Consider the following 24,584-nt stretch of genomic DNA (forward strand, 5'->3'; position numbering starts at 1 on the left):
CATTTAAATGATCAAAAACATTTTGGATTTCTGATGTCTTGTTTTTCAGTAGAGCTCCAGGTTACAGAAGGATGGTTTTTAACAAACTGCTTCAGTTTTTAGAGGTTTTCTTTTAGCTTGCCTAAAGTCTTAAAGGGTGAAATTTATGGGCCAAAAATGGAACCAGATGCGAAGCTGCACTGTTTGCACTGTTGCATATTTGAATATATTAACATACATTATTTATCACAGACTCCCTTCCAAAGCTACATCTTTTTCTCCACCATCACTTTCATTAATATCAACAGTGTGACGCATCGCTGCGCTCCGTTCCAAACGTCTTCAATTAGGAGGCAGTGAGGTCTGCCTAAAGCAAAGGTCCACAATATAAATATATATTTAAATTTTCTTCATTACTCATATAGTTTGGTTTTTAAAGTCTGGACCTCTGTGGGCCAGAAGCCGAATCACAGGCCGGATGTAGAAATGAGTAAATTCTAGAAGAGCTGAGAGCCCTGCTCTGTAGAGTCATGCAACCAGCTTAAACTGGATTCATGACTGTTTGGAGTAAAAACAACCAACAGTGTGTCTAACACTCTCTGCAGCTTGTTGAGATCTTTCATTTATTTCATGGACAAACTGGAACTGGTGTGGCTCTCTGGTGGGTCGGCCTCAAGTGTGAGCAACGCTTGTTCCAGTGAACCAGAAGAGACATCCAGCAGAACACACCGGACCAGGGTCGGTCCCGGAGGAGCCGTAGGTGTGGCATTTTTACAAGCATCTAATGGAGCTTTTATAGTTCATTTGTGACCTTATTGATTTATGCGTCGAACCTTTCACGGGTTTTATCTGAGGCGGGAGGCAAGAATCGAATCAGRTACACATGTGGAGCGGGTCAAAATGTGGTTTTTATGCCTTCTTGGAGATGTGCTGTGGAGGGTTAAAGAGATTACATCCTGTCCCAGATTACCGTACYTTTACGATGTCTTCGTTGGACGACTTGCACTGCACAGAGGCGGAGACGTCCGTGACGGCCCCGTTCATCTCTATGGAGACCATTTTGACAGGAATGGCCACAGTGCGTCCGGTCAGAACAGCTGTGTTGATAATCTCGGTGTCCTGCGGAGGGAGAAAATAGACACGGCAATCATGGAGCGGCGAGAGGCAGAGAGCGATTTTCTTTGATATTTCCATCGGCGAGGTTCACATTTAAACACAGTTACCATCACAGCCCCCGTGTCGGCCAGGTGACGCTCTCAGCGCCGGACCAGAACTCATTTCTCTCTGCTTAAAATGTCTCTCATTGGATTTCATCAGCTGACATTTTCATTTTAAGAATTCTTTTTTTTCCCTCCCAATGAGCGAGAGGAGGTAAGAGGCGGTGATGGAAAGGACAGAAAAGTAATTCTTTACTTTAATCATTCTGGAATGCCATTTGTGCTCTTTAAAGCTTAAATATCAGGCTAAAATAAAAAAGGCAAGACATTTACAGTATTGATGCACAGACTGATGCATTTAATCTTAATATGATTGGAGTTTTACCACTTTAGCTTCAAATGGTTGAATTTATCCCAATCTGTTACTCAACATTATGACTTTCCTTTAGTCCTTTTTACCCTGGTTTAATGGTGTTTTCTCCAACAACTGAACACTTTAACCCATCGTTAATCAGGATGCAGCAGCTGCCTTTTTAAAGAGAATAGCTTCAGCTCAAACATACTGCCTGGCCCAAAGAAGAACTCGCCTGTATTTAACTAAGCAAATAGCCTCCTAGTTGATAATTACAKTGTGTGGGATTATCTTTCAGCTGGCAACAAATTATTTAACCCCAACTGATGCAATGAGTTGCTTCTCATCCCGTGGTTGCAGAAAAGATGCTAGACCTGTTTGAGAATAGCTGCGTTTCCATTACAAATGTGCGCAAAACTTTGTCGATATTCTGTCAATGTCGAAAAACACAGTTTCGCAACTGCAGTGTTTCTATTAAGTAAGAAATGCTGTTAAAGTCACGTCTGAATACGTTTGTTTTCATGATACGTCATTACAAACATGGCGATGGATATAAACACATAGCATGTTGCTATCGCGACACTAGCGCTCATCATCAGAGGAAATGTCAGCGTTTTTTATCGAGGCTTTCTAGAGACAAGTCCCTACTTGGGAGCGGCTACGTATGCTGTGTTTTTGGGAAATTGTAGTCGGTGAATTTACTACTTTAGTTTATTTTACTACTTCTGTGATGTTACTACTACTTCTACTTCGTGTTATCTTCTTCGTCATCCCGTTGTTAGCCAGTAGAAACAGCCGGTTGTTGATCACGTGACTCTCGTGATGCGAAAAAAGTGTTTCCATTGCAGTTTTGTGAAAAACACCAATTTCGACACGGCCGAAAAACCACCTCATCCGAGCGCAAAAACATTTTGTCGAAAAACGTAACCTTTTTCGAAATTGACGTGTTTCCATTGAGCAAATTTATTTTCGAAATTCTAATTCGCGCATTTTCATGGTCAATGGAAACACAGATATTGTTACGCATCAAGCAGAGAAAACATCTAAGGAGATTGCAGAAACTACTAAAATCGGGTTAAGAACTGTGCAACACATTAAAAACTGGAATGACAGTGGGACCCATCATCTTCAAAAGACAGGGAAAAAACCATCCTGTATGATCGTGATCGACTATCACTTAAACATTTGGTGAAATCAAATAGAAGAASAACAGTAGAACTCTCTGGGCCATTTTTTAATATTTAATAGTGACAACACAACGGCTTGAAACTTCTAATTTTTATACCAACATATTTGATTTAAAACTGTATTCTTATCTATCGCTTCGTCCACCATTATGAGCAGAAAAAAAATCTCTGGTCGGCCCACAATGCATTTTGGGATATGGTGGGCTGAAAAGGCAACTGTTTAATTGCAGTGTATGTTTTGAATTATYCAATAATACTTAAGAAATATCTAAAACAAAAATCAACTCAATAATTCCAGATGTGATCTCTTTAGCATTTTCAGGCTGTGGATTGTGGTTAAACCTGATGATTAGGTTCTTTCAAAGAACCAAACTTAGGTTTTATCAACTCAGACTATCAAACAGCAACAAAAAACAACAGCTAATGATGTCATGTGACACGAGTCAGTCTAACAAACACACACTACGGTTCACAATGAATAATTTAAAGTTTGTTCTGTGGTCCATCCTTTAGATCACACACGGGCAAATCAGTTTGTTACAAGAAAATACAGTTATCCTCCTTCATGCTAAAGCAGCAGCTCTGATCACAACCACCATATTTAGCATTTATTTTCCATCTGCTAACTGTAAAGTCTGTCTTGTTGTAAACTTCGGRGCTACGATCTGTTCAGTAATTGAGGGAATATCACAAACACTCAACTCTGAGTTCTGTCACCATTTCTGTTTCACCAGAAACATAAAAAACACTTGGTCACATTTTCTAAATTCATTCAGTTTGTTTTCATGTTTGACATCATCACGTCTGATGCTGTACAGTAGCTTCCTTTCATGAAAAGTTGGTTTCGCCACCTAAAAAAACAAGATCTTCACGCTTTGACTCCTAACTGTATAAAACAGCATCAGGCAATCAACAGTGTGAACTTCTATCAAGGCTCACTTCTTAATATTTYACATAGTTTGCATGAAATAATAACGAACTTGTATGGAAGTCTGAGTATCTCCAGTAAGAAATGAAAAGTTAGAGCTGTAGCACAAAATCAACTGATTATTTATTGCTAATGTTTTATTAGCACAAGTCTGTGTTTTGATTGAAATATTTACAATCTGCTGCTTTAAAAGCGGAATGTAACTGCTTCTGTTTATTTGTATGTTTGTTGGCAAAACATCGCCAGAAAAATGTCTTTAAGTCGGACAAATTAACAAATGTTGAGCTAAAATCTGGTGCTGAAGTAGCTGAGAGAAACTTCTTTTAATTGTTGACCTGCCGTGTCACCAACCCACAAAACAAACAAACAAACAAACAAACAAACAATAACGGACTGCTTCAATACAAGTGGATCTAAATTGGGAGAAACTATTTCCAGGGGAGAAACAACAGTTATACATGACTAAATGGAGAATAAAAGGTGATTTACATTAACTAAACAGACAATATTTACAAACAAATACAAATGAAATATAGTTAATTTAATACCCATAATTATTATCCAAACTTAAAAAACACTATACTGATAACCCCACCGCCCTTTCCAACTATTTCCTGTTATGGTGCATTTGTCTGCACACCTGCTGGGAGTGGTAAGTATTTACAYGACTATGATGTCATACTTTCATCCTTTGAACTGTTTGCTTTTATGTTATTGCAGTTCAAACAAGTGTCTATTCAAATACTTAAAAGGTAAAGTTTAGGTTTGTAGTTTATGTTTTCACARAGGGAATGACAAGAAGAGGCCTGCTAATGAAGACACACCCACACACACTCAAACAACCAAAACAAACTAATTAAAAACCCAATGGCTGTATAGTTATTTAAAGTGGGCGGGGCTATGTCATGTTATGTCATTCAAGTGTCACTTTGACTCATTCATGCATGTTTAAAAAGTCATTGAATCTCCTGTGGTAGCCATGTGGAGCAGCCTTAACACTTTCKGATACAAAGCTCCRCCTATTTACACAAAGCTCCTCCCTGGAGCTCAGTCAGAGGGCATTGTTGTGAAGATGGACTGWGATGCAAAMWCAAATTTATTTTTGATTTATACAGCTTTTCCTGAAAAACTGAATGTAACACATTTACTTGATTGTGATTTAGAATACACCCCCACCCCCTTTAACTCGTCTATACAACTGTGTTTTTACTGACAATTAAGCATCTGACATATAAATGTAAMAGTGGCTCATTGTTACATCTRTGAACCCGTCGGGTTTACAGTTTTTACCAAAGTGAAAGGAGCCGTCGTCCTAATGGAGAGGAGATAACTGCAGCGCTGTCGCCTCTTTCAGACCCTGAGACGTACGCCACTGTGTGATTAACTGTTTTCATGTTTTTCTTTTGAGACAAACTCAGAAAAAGGCCTCCATCTGCAGCTGCWGAATCCGCTCCGGTACAGAACATCCTCATCTGTCCAGACAGCAGCGGGCCATGAAATGTTAAGCAAAACAGGCCAAGAACGCAGAGTCTGCCTGMAACTTTAAACACATTGATGTTTCCTCAAAGTCCAGCACACTTAAATWATAAATCCAATCAATGCAGTTTTGTACTTGTAACATATTCTCTGTTTACTGAGCCGGTTTCTTGCTGATCACAGGAGTCATCTTGTCTGAAACCAATCAAAGTCTACAGCTTGTTGATCAGTTTACAGTCTCGTAACTAACCTTAATATTTTAGCATAAGCAGCTTCAAAACAAAACCTCTCTTTTTTTCAGTTTTCTAAAGTCTGGCCAGTTTCCAGCATCAAACCCCAGCAGACCTGCGTGGATAACTGACTGCTCTCTGGGGCTAAATCCTGGTTGAAAGACAGCCTTCCTCTGCTCCTCTTCCTGTTTTGGCATCTGTTAGGCTTTTCACTGCACGGGACACTTTCCACATTAATATGTGCAGCAGTGGGAGTTCTAATTAAGCCTACCTAAATTCAGCTCAGAGCGCAAAAACACAGTCATTTCACAAAGTTGTCATTTCGTTTAATTAGGTGTTGAAGGCAGCAAAGCAGGTCCACAAACTCTCACATTCCAGGTATATTTTACTAATTTGTTTGCTTTAACTGTATGGTGTGAAGTAAACCTACAGGAGGGAAATAAAGCTGTCATGGGCTAAACTTTTTCCTTTTTTCTAAGAAAGGAATAATTCAATTTGCCATGTTTTTTTAGAATTTTTAAAATGTTCAAATTATGAAAATAATTTTTCAATGTGTCTTTATCAGACAAAATTGTTATTCTTTTCTGTTTTTACATAAAAGGCTTTCATTATGTCTTTTTATTACCTTATTTTGCACATCATAGAACATTTTACCTCAGTTTTCAGAAGAAAACACAAAAAGATAAAAATGAAATAAATAAATAAAACACCATGTAGCTGTGATGTGGCTGGGAAAACAGAGTGAAACTCTGTTGTGTCTTTCTGTTTTATTTCTATCTCAGAGAAAAGCTGCTCCAACCGGTGAACACAGACAATTAAACAGCTTCTATGGAGAGATGAGGAGCCTAAGCAATAAATAAATAAATAAATAAATAAATAAATAAATAAATAAATAAATAAATAAATAAATAAATAAATAAATAAATAAATAAATAAATAAATAAAAACTGTCTTTAGGGCTATGCAGGATAACTGAGGATGGTAAACTAATGTTAGCTTGTTGCTAACTTGCTGTTGATGTTTAGTTGAACTCGTGTGAAGAAAAAAGTTTCAGTTGTTGCAAACAAATTAAGTAAATTTACTCTCACCTGTCTGTGTCATCTGTCTGTCAATGTCTGTCCTGTGACTTACATAAGGCATATTATCAGAGATGAGTGGTTTAACAAACAGTTCTTTTTGCTCTGAAAAGTTTTGGATAAAACTGAAGAAAAGCAGCACGATTATTTTTACAGAGCATCACTTCAAGTCACTTTATAAAGCTAGAACAAAAGTCTGGTTTTATGAATTATGAAGTGATTAGGAAYGATTTAAGACTTTTGCACAGTGGTGTAAACTAGTAATACGATACATTTTCTTTTGTGTCACCTCATTTTTTCTGGAAAGGATGAAAAAAAACTATATTATTGTGGGTTTTTGATCAGATTTCTTGTTTTCAGCTCATAAATCTCAGATGTTGACAGAATCAAATCTCTTTTTGGAGCAGCTGGATTTTTGCCATAGTCCACAATCCACTCAAAGGAAATGACAGATTAAATCTCATCTATCAATCTGACGACATGYGATCCTGTTACATCTGGAAGTCAGAGCACGATGAGGCGAAAACAACAACTTAAAGGGACTGAATGAGTGGAAATAAAATCATTTGTTATTTATTTTTAACTCATATCTGCTTGTGTTGAACAGCGTCAGCTTTTCTTTAATTGGACGCAGACCTCCTTTTGCAATCTGTTAGAGATCGTTTGTTTTCAGATTATTTAAATTAGCATGGAAATAAATGACAAAACAGCTCATTTTTGCCTAATTTAGATTTAACAAGTTCTTTCAGCAGAAGTCATTGAAAAGCAAAAATCACCAAACAGCCCTAATTACAGAACCAGTGACAGAGGCTGGCTTAATTTTATACACGAGAAGTTCTTTTCTAATGCAAAGTAAAAAATAAATAAACAAAAAAAGCACATTCTGTTGTGYTGCTCCACACATCTGGGGACAATATGCATGAAAATCCCAAATGTGGAGAGGACAAGGGATATTAAGTGAACCTTATGTTTCGACAGATGTGCCGTACACAAAGCCATAACTGCAGCTCAAGTAGATTTAATGGAACCTCATGAGCAGAGCAGCTTTAATTATGCAAATACAAAGCAGACAACGAGAGTCATCATCCTGACACAAGTATCAGGTCTGTTGCTACACACAGGAAAGACTGTTAGTGTTATTTATGTGGCAGCGTGCAACCAGACCAGCATCTTCTTAAAGCTCAACACAAACACAACTAAATGCTCTCGAGGAAAACCAGTCACCTGTTTTTATGACCCTCTGCTGTCCTCTCCGCCTGCGTCCGGCCTTTTAGAGCCATAAATCATCCACCATAAAACATCATTACTGTCAAATACTGTCGTTTCTGTCTTTTCAATGAATAAACCAAAAAACAGCTGAAGGCAGGAGACAATCACATCTTCTTCTGCTTCATCAAAGACCTTTTCTTTCCAGAATCTCTTCACTACATTTCCCACTTYTCACAGACAAAGAAAAGCAACACTMCTAAAAATCACCAAGTCGTCGGCGTAGATGTTGATTATGTTTGTGTTTAATCAACTCGATCGCGCTTTGTTACAGCGACCTCTAAAAATAAACAACCAATAGTTTTCAAAAACAGTTAAATTATGACTCAAGAGTCTAAATGAACCCCTAATTTACACTACATGAGGTTTCACTCCACCACTGTGGAGTGGACCCACACGTTGTGTAAATTTGTAGTCTTCGGAGGTCGCAAAAATGATTTTTTGAAATGATATCAACACTCAGTTTGTGTTTATCCACATGAATTGAGTGATTTAATTGATATATTTAAACGAATGATTCAATAAACGTTATATTGCATCCATATGAGTCGTGWTTTCTTTGTGCTCACCATTGCCAGAGGGATGATGGCCTGGATGTCCCGCTGCACCACCGTCAGCTCCGTCACCACCTTTTCTGAGTCRGGCACCGGGTTCTGGCCCCTGTAGTCGATGTTCCAGTTGATCCTCCGGGTCACAGAGAGGCTGGTGAAGTTCTCCATCTCAAAGTCCAGCTGCATCACCTCCACATTCCCCAACACGTCCCTGACAGAACATAAAGCAGATTCAATGAGAAATAATCAGAACGCTTTCAGTTCTGGACCTGAAATAGTCGACTGGTTGAAATTTGAATTATTATTCATGTCATTTAGTGAGCTGTCAACGTTCTCCTCTGCTGTTAAAGTTACAGTATGTCCACGTTGCATTTGAACTGAAATAAAAGAAATAATGTAATTGTTAGGCCTTGCAAATGTGAAGTAACACAGTGGAAAACCCTCAGAGCTAATTAGAGACGTGTCAGATGATAAACTCTACATTCTTCCTTATTTAAAGGCAGATATAATAAACCTGCAGGGTTTTTTTGGATGTTGTATATCAGCACATAATTACATCCTGTCTTCTCTAGGCTGGTGAACTTTTAAAACCAGTGTCTTTGTTAATGATTAGAAAAATGAGTTAAAGTTTTAGGATTCAAAGTGTTTCTGTTTGAAGCAACATTTTTAAAGAAACCTGCACGGATCGAACCAAAACAAAGACTCAGGTTTTGGTTTCCTGCTCGAGTCGGACCATGTAAASACCCTTCATTCAGTCTACAGAGGAAGAAACACATCTGGGTTTGSTTTGGATTCCTCTCAGATCCACAGAGGTGACATTGATGGAGCATCTTGWAGTTCACAGTCTTCTGCTGTTCGGAAAGAAATCTTTATGCAAAATTCACTTTTTACATGTTTTTATGCTTCAGTTTGGGTCTGTACTGCTCCCAGAAACAGTCCAAGTCAATATGCAAATGTTTTGTTCGTGTCAGCAAATGTTTCTAAAACCTGTGGATTGTTGCGTCACAATCCAAGTAACCTGGCATAACAAGGGCGGAGCTAACAGCAGCTTATTTGCATAAACAGCTTGTTCTGAAGGGAGGTCAGAACAGGCAGAACTGACCAGGTGAAATTTCATCTGAAAACAATTAGTTTTAAATCTAATGAACATGTTTTTTGTCGCCCACAGATGTCCTTTATTGTTCAAGAAACCATAATAGGTCCTCTTTAASTTGCTTATTTGACTAATTTACAGGGAAAATTATTCAAAAAGAGAAAGTAATGACACTTTATTTTTTTAAAAAACACTCCAAAGAGACAAATGTCAGATTTTCATTGTAAATTTTAAACTTTATTTTTAGAACCAACTAATATTACTTAAAATATTTCAGAAAATCTGCACACAGATTATTTTTTTTAATCATGAAGCCTTTTTTTCTCTACGCTGAATAAAAGTTTCTTGTTCAAGGTGACGGAAACAAACATCTTTTTCACTCGGAACATTTAAAACCTCTAAACCGGTTGTGATGTTTGCAAATTAATAAACTGCATGAAGGTCAAATAGACTCCAAGTCTAAATAAATAATTAGTTCATCCTTCAGCTGCCAGTTCACAGAAATGCACCRAAGATTTATTCTTGTTTAAGGTGTTTTTTAGAAACCGAGGGAAAATTAAAGATGGAAAAAAGGAAAGAAAATCGTCAGATTTATATTTATAAATACATTTTTAGTACTAATCCTGAGAATATTCCTGAGCTTCCATGCTCTGTTTAATATTTGTTTTAAAATGTTTCAGCTCCTCTAACTTTGCTAACAGTTCTCTGATAATGAGTCAGATCCAGCTGTGTTTTGTTGATGAAACAGATAAATCTCTGTCAGCTGAAGTGATTGTTTTTGTGCCGATCTAACCTTTCAGTTTTCCTTTGTGTCTCCACTCATCCGTAAAGCTTTAAGTTTCTTTTAACAGCTTAACTCTGAAGAAGTTGTCATAAAGTGTGAATGAATCATTAATTGGCTTTAAACGAAGTGAGCGTATTGTCAATAAACAATCACTGCCTCCTAATCCTGAAGGTAAGGCTTTTCTTTGTGCTGAGACTTTGTGAGGAGATTGCAAATCTTGTTCTGCCTCGGACTTTAAACAGAATGCAGAGGCTGTGACGGCGTATTATGGCCATTTTGCAGATAGAAAAAAAGGAGAAAATCTATTTAAAAAACTCAGAAATTTTGAGATTTATTGATYGCTCTGTGATGGCAGCTCGGCTTGGAGACAGCCCAGAGGAGGAGCTGCTCATAAAAGGAGGTTCTAGGTCCAACCGGTCATTTTTGTTCTCCTCAGTAGCTACAACAAACATCACAAACATGCATTAATGAGTCAAAGCAACACTATGTGTGTTTTTGATGAGGGAATGATGTTATAATGTGAAATAAAGCTCAAAAAAGTGGATTTTAAATGATATTGTCCCTTTAAATCGATCAGAAACGTACTCACGGCTAAAGGATGTTTCCACCTGTTTTCACCTTGAGCATTTTTAATTTGCTCTAGTTTAAAAACTAAAACAGAAACTTCAAACCAGGATTGGATCATTAAASCCAGGGTGTGATTTATGAAATATATATTTGATTTTATGCATTTTATAAACAAATGATGCATGGCCCGATGGACAGGTAAGAGAATTACTGTGACTGAAGCAACAGAGCATCCAACATTTCAAACTTTATACAGCCACGCAACTGATTCGGTAACTGGACATTTCAAAATAAAAGCCTATGAATGATTTAAAAATTCTTTTTCTGTTGTGAAATTCATATCTGCAAAAGGTGCTACAAAATAAAGTTTACTTATTGCTTCAGTGATTCTCCTTCATTTAGCTCTGTCAGCTGAGTGAAGCAGACCCCTCCCAAAAAAATGAACCACAGAAAAATAAAAATTAGATGAGTAGTTAGTGCTTCGTTTGTGCTGTTATGGTTTTTAATATATTAAAGAGTATTTACAAGGGTCATTCAGGGGTCACCATCACTCCAAAATGAAACAAAAATGAACCAAACTAGTCGAATTTGCTTTGTTTGAGCAGGTTTGTGCCATTGAAACAACTGTTTGTGCTGCCATAATTTATTAGATATTACACGTTATAATTTCAGATGATCACGTGTCTGTGACGTCATAAACAATTCAGGCCAAGTCCCGTGATCGTCCGAAATTATAAAGTGTAATATTTAATAAATTATAGGAGCACAAACAATTGTTTCAATGGCACAAACCTGCTGAAACAAAGCACTACAAAATTCGACAAATTTGGTTCATTTTGGAGCGATGGCGACCCCTGAATGACCCTTACAATTAATCTTTAATATATAAAAAAACATAGCAAAACAAATGACATTTTCAAGTGCACAAACGTGCACAAACAAAGCACTAACCACTCATCTAATTTGCATTTTATTTTTCTGTGGTTCATTTTTTGGGAGGGGTCAGCTTCACTCAGCTACCTCTGTCTGATCAGTTTGTCCTTTTTTCATCTGCAAAATGACTAATATGCTGTGGTAGCAGAAGCTGCTGATTTGCTGTGAAGTGAACTTTTTCTTCATCTACAAGATGCATGTGTGATAAAAGCAGAAACCCTACATGTTGGTTTTCTGTAATCCTCGGGTTCAACGAGCCGAACGTTGAAGCGTCCCAGCGGTGGCGCTGGGGAGAATTAAATCCCTCTCCACCCCTGACAGGAGATCCTCCCACCCAAGCCTCACCTCCGGCTGACAGCGCCGCTCGCTGCTCTTCACGACGAGCACAAACCCACCTCTGAAWTCAGCGCCAGAGGCTTTTAATGAAAGCCGGATCAAACCGGGCGCGGTCCCCCGACCACAAAAGGTTCGTCTCAGGAACATCACGATGAGATCTCAGCCTATTTGTCTCGACATCACTCAGTGAAAACAAACACCCCCCTCCCTCCCCCCGCCTATGTGACTCACTGAAGCTGTCATGTCTGCGGCCCGCAGCAGCGAGCGCAGGTACAGCCAGTCTGAAACATAAAAAAATAAAAAAACACGCTCACTGAGAGGGCACGCTGTTTTATACAAGTGACAAGAACATTGTAAATTTAGCAGCAGAAGCAGCGTGGAAATGTCATCCCTGCTTCATGTTCGTTTCAAAGACATCCAGTTCAACTTGACATTTGAGTTCGGAATCAAAGAAACAGATTTCAGGAACTCAGATCTGGTTCTCTGCCGGTGCGTGGCRCTATTAAAGTCCTCGTGCGTTCTCTCCGCTCCATCACRTCGCCTCACGGCCACCAGGCGGGWTGAAAGCAGCTCAACAACACGGTGAACACACCTAATGTGGACGATATTCAGGGAAAACTCAGGGTTTTAATTAACACCAACGATTCAAAGACACCATTAACAGGATTGATCTGAAAACATAGTGAACGATTTGATTTCACAACAAAAGAGTGAGAGAAAGAAAAAAAAAACAGCGTCTGAAGAAAGCCTCGCTCTGCTTCCATTAGGTTAATGATGGATGTTGTGTTTAGGACAAAGTGGATTATTTAAAAATCAGGGCTGGGGGATTTCTCGGCGCTACGGGGGATTTTATTCTTTGATCAGACGTCTGTTTGAAGCGATGAAGAGGAGGAGATCAAAGCACYGCGGGGCGACGAGGACAGGAGGAGAGAAATGCTGAATATAAAAGGTTAAGAAGGAGTATCCTAAAGCTCAGATTATTGATTGGTCAATTATTGACACAGTTTTGGTTTGTTTTGGACTTTTTGCATCTTTTGTTCCATTTAGATCTCATTCTGTTCAAAGGTTAACTTTTTTTCTCTGCTTTGTAAGATATGACTGATCTCCATGTGTTTTTATTCACTCGTTCATCTCTAAGGGTTGTAATAACTAAATACATTTACTTTGTAAAGGTACTCAAGTCATTTTTTTAAAGATTTGTAACTTTACCAATTATTATTTTTTATATGAAACTTTTATTTTGTTGTATTCAAAACATAAAAAAATATAATTTTACTTCTTTACTTTAAAACTGAACACCTCATTACAATTTTCTATATGACTGAACTCATCATGAAAAGTTGTTTCTGCACTTTAAAACAAATAAAGTTTACTGAACCAAACTGGTTCCATTAAACCCAGTTGAGTAAACAGCAATTCTCAATTTACTCAACTCAGTTCAAAACTTCATTTCTTCTTGTTTAAAGCTAAAGGAGATTATTGCCAATTAATTTACATAAGTTCTTTGTCCTAAGATGAAGTGAKAGAAAGAACAGAAGGAAGTATGAAACTGTGTATGTTACTTTAAAACTAATGTACTTTTTGGTGCAAAACTGTGGAACAAAATCAGCTTCACTATAAATCAATTCTAAACACTTTATAAGATAAAAACCATCAATTCTTCAACACTTCTGGGTTAATAATGAGGATGTTTACAATTTAAATTGTAAGTAAATTCTCTCTTTGTTTAGAAAACTCACTTTGTAATTATGAAGGTTCATTGATTATTATTTTCTTCTTCCTGCACATTTCCCTTGTGTTCAGTAATGTAAGAGTTTAATGTTTGTGAATTAGAGGAAATTCTTAAAGCGAGTGAATAAGTGTGTAAAAGTACTTTTATTTTCCTGATTATTGTGAGCAGTTTTATGACATTATTGTTAAATTAGTCATTTTCTGTTAAGGTATTTTTTAAAGTGTACTTTATTCACAGTCCTTGTGTTTGTTTCTTCTGTTGTTACACGACCGTTTATGACTCAGCTGATCTTTATTAAACATTTGATAAACTACACCTGATTCCTAATAATTTTTTTGTGTCCAACTCATCCCCTTATTTTGTGACATTTATAAGTTTATAACTAACCTGAGGCAAAAATAAAGTTTAGAATCTTTCTTTTTATTAAAAAAATAAAGTCCATTTCTCAGGATATCAGGTCTCCTCCGACTCGTCAGAAGTTTGGTGGAAAAATGGTGGAAAATGCGAAACTGCAGCAGATTCTGAAGACCTATTTTCAGCAGACACCGTGTGTGAACTGAATCCTGCTGCTGCTGGGTTCTGCAGAACCAGAAGTGGAATGTACTGCTCGTTAAAAAAAACACCCTTTCACAATAAAACGTCTGCAGACAGACAGATCTGTCATCTGTGAAGCAACACTTTGATAATGTGGAGAATAAAATCAATTATTTTAGGTTCCAGTTTGATCTCAGGTGGTAACTGGAGACGTGTTTAATGCCAGGTGTGTGTATGTGTGTGTATGTGTGTTGCCTTTAAAGGAGAGCACAAAGTCAGAACTGAATGCAATCAATCATGAAGGAAAACCTTCAAAATCAGGAACTAATTAGTTCTTCAACAGTGTTAAAATGCACACAAAAATGTTTTTATGAAGATGTTTGATTTTTTCTCAAATACTCTCATGAGCAGTTCTTTAAAAGAGAGAAAAAAATGAGCCAGAGATGCTGTTAAATGACCGACTGTCTCTAGCCTGACTGCAACATTGTTGCTGCCTGAGTGTTTTCTGAGAACATTATTTATTCCGGGGCCACTGACAGCGGATCAATAACGCATTTGTTCATGTGCTGTTTTACCAAGCAGCTGCTGTTAGAGGCGGGAAGAAGAGAAAAGTTAAACAGATCCAGCACTTGACTACAGTTTGATCCGATGAGGAGCAGAACATAATCCAGACAGCAGTTGATGAAGACGGCCTGCAGGGAAAACATGGCTGCCTCCTCTCCTCACACTCAGGTGAGCTCTCCGAAATCAAACCAGATGTTGGAACAGATCAGCGTTCATCGGTGCGATGCTGACGGGACGAAGGTTTGTCTTTAAAACATGGTCAGAACTGATTATTGTGTGAATGCTTCACAGCATTCACTCTATTCAGATCATTTTTTCTTCCGTATGTTTTTCAGCATCTAACTAACTAATTTTTCTGTTATTTCAACAATTTATATATCAAAACGTTCAGCTCATTTATGACAATCCTGCTATGACTTTTGGTATTTCAGCTATTTTTTATTTTTTCAGCTATTTCCCTTTTTTTTTTTTTAGCAATTTTTTGCCATTGAACATGAATAAAGTTGTTTTCAACATCCTTAAAATCTTTTAAAACGTTTTTAAATTTTTAAAGCACCTTACACATTTTGTTCTGGTTCTGCTCTTTTTCACTTGTGCTAATTTTAGATACTTTTTGCTATACTTTTAGCTTTTATTTCTGCTATTTCAGCTAAAATTCTTCTGATTTTTTCTACTTTTTTTTCTGTTACTTTGTGCTATTTAAGTGTCTTACAGATGCTTTTTGCTATGTTCAGCTTTTGCTGCAATTTTAGCTGTTAGCTAAAATTGGCTGTTTTAAGCTAAATACACATTTTTTGAAGCGATTACAACTTATTTATGCTAAGTTCAGCAAACTTGTGCTCCTTATGCTTCTTTATGCTAATTAAAAAATTCCAGCTACATTGTAGCTGTTTTATAGAAAATTTCAGCTGTTTTAGCTATTTTACCACAAATTGTCACTGTTTTATACTTTATGCATTTTTTTCTACTAATTGTATTTATTTATTTATCTATGTATTTTTTTTTTTTACAAAACTTTCATTATCTATGTGTTAATTACAACTTCTGGTTGCTACCTTTAGCTTATTCTTATGCTAATTTTAGTTTTTTATGGTATTTCAATTTTACATCTTTTTGCTTTTTCTACTTTTGTGCTATTTTTCTGCAATTTATGCTATTTATGCTTTTTACATATGTTTTCTGATATATTCAGCTATTCTAGCTTTTAGCTGTTTTTTGCTATTTCAACTATATTTTTGCTCCTTTTACTGTTTTTGTGCAAAGTAATTTTTTTTGCTTCTTTCAGCTTTTCAAATTGAACTCACATAAACACTTTTGCTATTAAATATTTTCAGCTTAATTTCAGCAGCTTTCAGCTGAAGTTCTAAGCAAGAAGCATTCACACCAGCAGTTTTGCAGAAAATGCAATTTCTCTCGTCTTCTTGGTTTTTATCTAAACGAGACTCGATGCTCCTCCTGGATGTTTCCCATGAGGTGACAACAGGTTACATCACACAGGTCCCTATTTATAGCAGGAAACGCTCCTGCTGAGGAGTAAATACGAGAGCCTCCTCCATCCATCTCGTCCTCCGCAGCTGGAAGTGCGTCCACAGGGATGCTGCTGCGTTCAAACTCCCAGCGCTCCCTTTTCCAGATCGTTTGAACGCATCACGTCTTTTGATAGATGGTTGCTAATTTTTGGCGGCGTCCCCTCGGCGGCTCCGGGGAAACTTTGCTCCCGTTAATCCCCCGGAGCAGCCGGTGATGGATGCTCTCTTTGCTGATGTGTTTTTAAAAAGGTCTGATTACCTGACTCCAAAAMCAAAATAATTAACATGAACTCTTTACCAAAATAAATATTAGAAATAAAACATTTTGTTGTTTTATTCTCAACAGTCAGCAGCTGCCATCAGAACCTCCAGGAGATAGTTTCTTATTTTATGGATAGATTTCATTATAAAACTCTTATTTCTGATAAAAAAAAGGNGCTTTAATTAGACTGACTGGAAAAGTTCATTTAATGTTTACTTTGAGAGGTTCATTAAATTCTTCTCTTGAATGAAAATATTGTTTTTATGATATTAATAATTTAAAAACAGAATTTAATTGCTTTCATTTAAAAACAGAAATACAAATTACTACAGCTGCCTCAATGTATTTCCTGTTACAGGCAGAGGAGTAGAATAATATATTTTTAGCAAGAGTTATTTTACTTTTAAGACCTAAAYGAGACTGAGGAAACTAATTAAACATGTTGACCTTTTTCTGCACTCAGTTATTTTATCTACACTTTTATTCACCATGATTTCATGATTAAGTTTCATTCTTTAAATAAAAAACTGACTTTTGAGGAAAAACACCTTAAAKTCTTGAGATTTTGAGCTAGTAAAGCTTTTTCTTTTTCCAGCTGGGTAACCTCAATATTCAAATACTATTTGAGGTTTCCTYTTTAAAATGACTTCAAAAATTCCTCATTAAAATGACATAAAATKAGKATTCAGACCAAATATTAATGTATTRTAGTCAAGTCTTTTCTCTGGATCCACTTATRATATCAGAATGGTCCAAATGTARCTTTTAAAGCAGGAACCTGGACGTGTGATTAGGTCATTTTGACCAAATTTKACTTRATCCTCKTTTTGATACAAATGGWCACAAATTATATTTGCATTTTGGATCACTGCCTTTTGATTTTTCAGTAAATCTGTTGTGATCTAACAAAGATTTTTCATKGTTTAATATGAATATTGAGAAAAATAAATGTGGGGGTAATTAAAAGAGGCTAACATTCAAAAACAAGTCTGTTCAGGCTTGGATAAAAAAAACATTATTTTTTGCAAATAAAAACTTCAGATTTTGTAATATTTATTGATGCTCCATCCTGTGCAGAATGATAAAACTCAGAGTTATTTCTTATTAAAACCTCTGGAACTTTGCTCCAGTTTATTTTAGCAGAATTAATCTTTGATGATGTCAAACATGTGGATTTATGRTTTCCAAGAGTTTTTAGCCTGATTCATCATATTTCTAAAAGGCTTATTTAAAAAAAAACTTCTAGTGAGGCAGAAAAAAACAACAACAAATATTAGCTTTATTTTGATACAAAGRTCATTAAGATAGTTTGTAAATGCTGAGACTCAGTTACATCTCTGCWCAWTATTTTGAGCACAAACATAAAGAAAGCCCCCYGAGACTGAAGAAGTTAATGAGCTGCAGGGTCTTTTAGAAATGCAMACAGTTCCTGAATGTTTCGTTCAACTCTTCCAGTGGTTTGTGAGAWATTTTGCTAACAGATGTTGTGCAGCAGAAGGATGAAATAGCCGTCTGTGTTTGCAGAGGTGTGAGGGTGGGTGTGTGGGGACCCCCGGTTGTTGACTTACCCCTGCCTGACTGCTTTGTTCTTGCTCACGTCCACGGTGGTGATGGAATGCTTGGCGCCGGACTGCACCTCCCAGTCCACCTTCCACTGGGCATTCTTGGACTTGGTCTGCACCAGGTTCACCCCCTTCTTAGCTTTGACCCTGCAGAGGAGAACGAGACGTTTCAGCGGAGGGGATGATTTATGAGGTGGGGGGGTCGGAGGTCAGCGCCCCGCGTGTGCGGCGGACCTCCTCCCTGGGTTGCGTCATGGCAAAAGCAATTCCACAGATGAATCGATAACAGAGATGAATGAGGACGGCGGGGCGATGATGCATGAGGGCGGGGGGCTGGGACCGGACCGGGTCAGCAGGTTCTCCTTCGCTTCCTGCAGAAATGGATGGACAAGGCTTCACACAGAACCCGCTGGGCTTTTAGAGCACATTACCTGCAGAACTCTGCTCATGATTCAGTTTGCAGCTCTCTGCAGCTGCATCGTTTCAGATTACTGTGAAATCAAATCATTTTCATATCCCTGACGTTCAAATCTGATCATTTATTCTGAGGAGACCCTAAGGAGACCCCCGACCTGCGGGAGGAGGGTCAAGGTCAACACCTGAATCCCGTTGTAACATGGACTCATGTCGGTCAAACACTTTAATAAACTTTAAATTGTATTTTATTTTTTTCTAAATTCTTTTGGTGAATTATTTCCTTCTGTTAGAAACCAAATCTGAAGTTTTATGTTTTTAATGTTTCAGACACGTTGATTCTTACAGCTGGTGTCATTATGTGTTTTTATTGGTGAGAGAAAATTAAAATGAGAAAAATACTCTTTATTAATTCAAGTCTGATGTTTATGAAAGAGGATTAGGGCCAATGGAAAATAATAATCTTAGAATTCTGACTTTAATCTCTCAAAATTCAGAATATTTTTCCTCAGAATTAGAAAAAAAAGTCAGAATTCTGACTTTAATCTCAGAATTCGTTTACGAAAACAAATTAGGGCCACTGGGAAAAGAAAAAAAWTGACTTTTATCTCAGTATTTTTTTTGATCCCCAGTGGTCCTAATCCTCTTTTGAATTTTTCATAGATGTTTTATCAAACTCCTGTTTGATGCTTTACGTTTTTTAGAGATGATATGAATAAACACCCAGCTTTTCTTGAAGGAAAATCAAAATTTAAATCCTCACATGTTTTATTAAATAAATTTGCAGTTTATGAAACAGAAATCTGTTCAGTTAGAATGACTGTAAAGGTTGAACCCTCTCTTCAAGCAGAATCAGTAATACAGAACCAGATTTAGATGAGGTAAGCTCAGTTACACTACAGGCTTCCAGCAGTGTTGCTGCYGTTCAGCTGTGTAACAAATTATTTGGGACCCTCTCATTCAGGTGGGTTTACAGAGCAGCTCCGGCTGGCAGACGTCCTCTCTGACTTTAGTGAGGCGTGATGTTGAGGCGTCCGCCTCGCAGAATACCAAACAGCTCAGAGTAAGACCACCACGCTCTGATCCCACTTCTTTGGGTTTTGGTTGCTGTGACCACAGAGCCACGGCTGAACGAGTTCACCGATGAAGAAAAACGACTCACAGCCTCGTGGAGTCGATGATCATCGACCCAATGGCTTCGTTTTCATGAAATACAAGCTCGAGATGAATTATTAACGTACAGTATCGTCTCATTTATACATTTCTTTATGCTCTAACTAGCAGTTTGCATCAGCTCCCTGATGTTTCTCTTCAGAAAAGGATCCTAATGAGGAATCAGAACGTAATGATTTTCCCTTGTTTACAGAAAAATGTTTTCTCCTTCAGGCTGCAGCAGGTCCATTTGGAAAAACAAAAGCTCTGACTGACAAACTCTTATCTAAATTGGTTTTTCCTTTTTTCATTCGGCTGAATCTTGAAGGTCTTTTCAGCATCTTTCAGATTGTTCCATTTATTTCTCAGACAGAAAAAAAGTGAAACGTTCTGCACAGAATAATCCAGTCACCAACCTGAGGTGTGGACAGCTCGTCCACGAGTCATGAAAAATAACCAACTTACAGCTGCTTCATTATGTTTTTTTTCCTGTTTGTTTAAAAGCAAACACTAATTTTAAATACCAGTAAATATAAGAACTTCTACCATTTCTTCTTTTGAAAACACAGACCTACTTTCATGATAAATCTTGTACTTTGTGTTGAAGTAGACCATGTTTAAGGCTAGAAAAGTGCTTATATGTGTCTGAGTAATGATGAATGATAGGAAAAGTTTGCAACGTTGCAACTTTTTTTACTGACAAAGACAAAAAGCAAGGAATAAAAGGGAATAAAACCAGCATAAATACAGTATTATTGTAGTTTGGAGGGCAGTTTTTAAGTTCTGTTCCTGCTGGATAATGACSCTGCTGCACTTTTTACGACCTAAACCAAATGTCAGACTCAGGAAATCTAGAAAACCTTCAGAAGTGAAGGAACTCGTGACGATGCTACATTGAACCCCTGAGATAGTGCCCTTTGCTCTCATCATGGTTTAGGTTCTCCGCTGAGGTCAGGTTAAAACTCAAATATCTGGGATCAGGTCTGGGTTGGGATGCTGCCATGATAATCCTGGGCACGAGGCCCCTGCAGCCAGTCCAGTTTCAAATTCTTAATGACCAGGTTATGGATCCCCTGGACCTCCATCTCTAAAACACCACAACCTCGCTATGTTTGCTCAAAACAATTAAAGCATCATGCTCTAATAAGGAGCTCACTGGGGTCTTCATCAGTGCCAAAAACCGTCATCATCTCCTAAACAGTGGARAACGTAGAACAGGATGCTCAGAGCTCATAAGGAGCTGCCTGGACAGAATCCACAGTGTTACAGGGTCTGACAGAAACCTGAAAAAAATCCATCCAGCAACACAAATAAAGTCCCCGGGTAAGAGCCTTGTATCTGAGCCCCCCGAGTCCCTGGTGACCRTTTGCTTTAAGCCGCAGAACAAACCCAATCCACTCAGGGACGGGACAGGCGGCTCCCAGAAGCTGCAGGTTTTACTGCCAGACTCCACAGGAGCTGCTGAGAACTGCCCAGAGAGCCGTAAACACAGAGCTCTGCAGCTGCTGCCACACTTTTTAACAGATTTAAAGTGAGGAAACTCCTGTTTTCCTGGGAMTTTACTTTAAAACAAAAATGAGCAAAAAGTCTGAGCTTATTTTTTTTCGCAGAATCAATATTTCTGTTTAAATTTCTCTAAAACATTTATAGTCCCCACCACTGCAAAGATATCTTACAAAAGAAATCTGTAAAAACACATAAACTTTGAGAAAAGAACACAGCTTTCATTAAATAAATGCAGCTCAAGCAGCGTCTTTTAAAAGGTCCAAACATTCACAAACTGCATCATATTTCCCTCTGTCACTCCCAGCTCCACYCCGTGGCTCCTAACACTATAAAAAGGTACAAAAGGTACAACAGGCAAGGGTTAAATTATTACCCTTTGAAACTAGACTCTTGTTTACAAAGCCAAAATGTCTCCGATTGTTGTCAAGGCTTAACACGATTCAAAGTTAACTAGGACAGGAAGAACCAGTYGGATTGAATTACATTTGGTTTAAATGGAGCATTGTTGACGCCACACAAAGAAATGCGCATTTTTTTTTTTTTTTTACCAAGTAAAACCTTTGGAATGAGTTTTAGAGGAAGATTGAATAAAAAATAAAGAGATTATTTTTATTGCAATAGCTAACATACAGAAATAATTTTATTCATAGAATTAAAACGTTGCACATTGGTTGAAGAATCATTTCTTTTTACATAAACTACATTTTTGTAACATAAAAAATTAACCTGCAAAACATTTCAGCATAAAATATGTCTTTAATGCTTCTTGACTAAAACACCAAACAGTTTTCACTGCATCACTGTGGCTGTTTTTAACACAGAAACTTATGATGCAGCTCATATCTCAAAGCTTGATAACTCAAACTCTTTAATGTCCTCTTCGTCACAGAAATGATACGGGACAGGCCTACTGCTTGGTGTGAAAATACTAAATGGAGGATTGATCTATTGGCACTAAATTACAAGTTAAAATTTTCCACTGAAACATGAGAGTGTGCAGACAGCCTCGTGGATCGGGGGGTCCAATCCGGGCCCCTGAAGACCACTATCCTGCATGTTTGACTTGTTTCTCTGCTCCAACAACAGGCTTCTGCAGAACTTGAAGAGRTAATGCAATCATTGAATCAGGTGTGTTCGAACAGCATTAAGGCAAGTTCAATTTAAAACCTTTTTAATGCAACTTTTAATGAAAATAAAGACTTCACAATAAACATAAATGAAAAAAAAATGGCGACAGTTTTACCCAAATGTTTATTTTAACACAAAACAAGAAGCTGCCAGAGGAATTCAGTAAGTTATCTAAAAAAAATAAAGGTTAACAAGCATCCTTTTTACAATGTGTTCATGTTTTTAGGACCTTGAAAGATTGATTTAAGACATTTTAAGTCTAATCAAGAGCTTATTTTTGGATTGATGAGTTTAGTGCTGTTTGCAGCTGTTCGTTTGCTCCCCAGTTTATACAGCATCATAATGTTGAGCTCATATCCTGTTGTGTTTAAAGTGAGCCTTCCACAAATCTGTTTTAGAAATGAATTGCTGCTCTCTTCTTTTCACCAGAGTTAGAACAGAGCTCTGATAACAAGTAGTTTGGATAATCGCCTGTGGGCCTCCGACCCCCAGTATTTTTTTTATAAATGAACCCTTAACCAAGGCTGAACAGCACTGCCCTCCTTTATCTTACATCTCAAAAAAGATTGGGACACTTTTCTTTATGAGTCGTTAGCGTTCAGTTAGGATATCAAGAGAAAGAGTAGATCTGTGTGGCCAGTTTGACACAACTGCTAACTAAACCTGATTAACTTTAGGAAAAGTTTCAGTTTTGTCCTCAAATGTGAGGCAGAACTCAAATACGGAGGAATCTACACTCAAAGCAGCCTTCCATCACTTATTTTGTTCTTACATCAAATCCTCCACATTAAAGAGAAACACGGTAATTATCTGATGCAGAACGTGGAGATAAAAGAGAAATGTGAAGCRTTTACGGGAAGCACGGAGCTCGTTTTCTTTGATGTGGGTTGAAACRAGGAGACGTCGCTAAACGAGGTGACCCATTTGCTTCTTGATTACTGCGGCTTGTAAAAACCACAGATCCTAACAGATGATAATTACACATCATAGYAGGACGCGGCCATTTCCCACCGCACTTCCTCGGGTTGGGACGGAACCACAGTAAGAGTTGTATTTATTACCCAACGYTCATCAGCAGCTCCTAAAAGCCAAGACATATTCATCCTGAGCTTTTCAGACAGCCTGCACAGAGCGCAGGGGTTTTAATCAGACGGCCCTTTTCACACACTCCRCTCTACTTCTGAACCACAAACGACAGGGGATGGAGCGCTCCCCATGGGACCGCCGCGTGAATCCGGCTCCCCGTGGGACCGTGTTAATGCTGATTAATGACAGAGCATAATGTAAGGGCCGTGCAGCGGGAAGCAGCGAAAACACACGCCCAGATTCTCAGGATCTCCCAGAGTTCCCGCTGCTGCTCCCGTGCGGGGAGGGAGAGTGGAATGGCAGCGTGAGCCACTTCAGCTGAGACACAGCGATTACTTACTCATTTCACACACACACCTTCTGCCATGGCAACACCTACTAGGCTGCGAGTCAGCTGACATACTGTTGAATAGGAGAGCAGTTTGGCCGACACATTCCAGGCCAGATTTACAAAGCGCCTGAGAGGTCCCCTCAGAGTCGGGATTAAAACTACAGAGTAGACCACAGCCTGAAAAATACWTTTTTAAAGTCTTTGTAGAGAAACTGAACATTTTGAAGCACTTTTCATCTCTCTGCACCTGAGCAGGATTTGTAATGAAAACTTTAAAATCTGCTTTTCGTAACATTCTTGTTTAATTCCCAGAAATTTTTTATTATGCATCTGCCCACTGGGACTGGAGGCTCCACCCACTGGGGGATGGAGGCTGTGCCCACTGGAGATGGAGGCTCCGCCCACTGGGGGACGGAAGCTCCACCTACTGGGACTGTAGGCATATTGTTCTCTGGCTGTCAGTAGCAGTGTTTCCATTGCAAATGTGTGCAAAACTTTGTTGACATTCTGTTAACATGGGAAAAAAGTTTCACAACTGCGGTGTTTCCATTAAGTAAGAAATGCTATTAAAGTCAYGTGAATACGTTTGTTCTCATGATAAGTCATTACAAACATGGCGGCGATGGATGTAAACACATAGCATGTTGCTACCACGACACTAGCGCTCATCATCAGAGGAGATGTCGGCGTCTTTTATCGAGGCTTTCCAACTTTCCAGAGACAAGTCCCTACTTGGGAGCGGCTACGTATGCTGTGTTTTTGGGAAATTGTAGTCGGCGAGTTTACTATTTTATACTACTTGGCTGTGTCCAAAACGGCAGGACGGGTCCTCCGAAGGTCGAATTTGTCGGCCGCATACGTCACAGCGC

At 38.1% G+C, this 24,584-nt stretch overlaps 1 protein-coding gene across 2 annotated transcripts in view; it reads right to left on the bottom strand.

The window, feature by feature from the left end:
* The window catches only part of tmem132e (transmembrane protein 132E), a 383,604-nt gene that overhangs the window by 51,740 nt on the left and 307,280 nt on the right, over positions 1 to 24,584 (bottom strand). For both annotated transcript variants that reach the window (XM_014004040.1, XM_014004041.1), the window contains exons 3-5: positions 18,105 to 18,245; positions 8,221 to 8,413; positions 955 to 1,098 (exon numbers count right to left, since the gene is read on the bottom strand). In XM_014004040.1, the coding sequence (XP_013859494.1) occupies positions 955 to 1,098; positions 8,221 to 8,413; positions 18,105 to 18,245 (478 nt within the window). The remainder of the gene's footprint in view (positions 1 to 954; positions 1,099 to 8,220; positions 8,414 to 18,104; positions 18,246 to 24,584) is intronic.

This window comes from Austrofundulus limnaeus, unplaced genomic scaffold (assembly GCF_001266775.1).
Source record: "Austrofundulus limnaeus strain Quisiro unplaced genomic scaffold, Austrofundulus_limnaeus-1.0 Scaffold21, whole genome shotgun sequence".
Taxonomy (NCBI): Eukaryota; Metazoa; Chordata; class Actinopteri; order Cyprinodontiformes; family Rivulidae; genus Austrofundulus; species Austrofundulus limnaeus.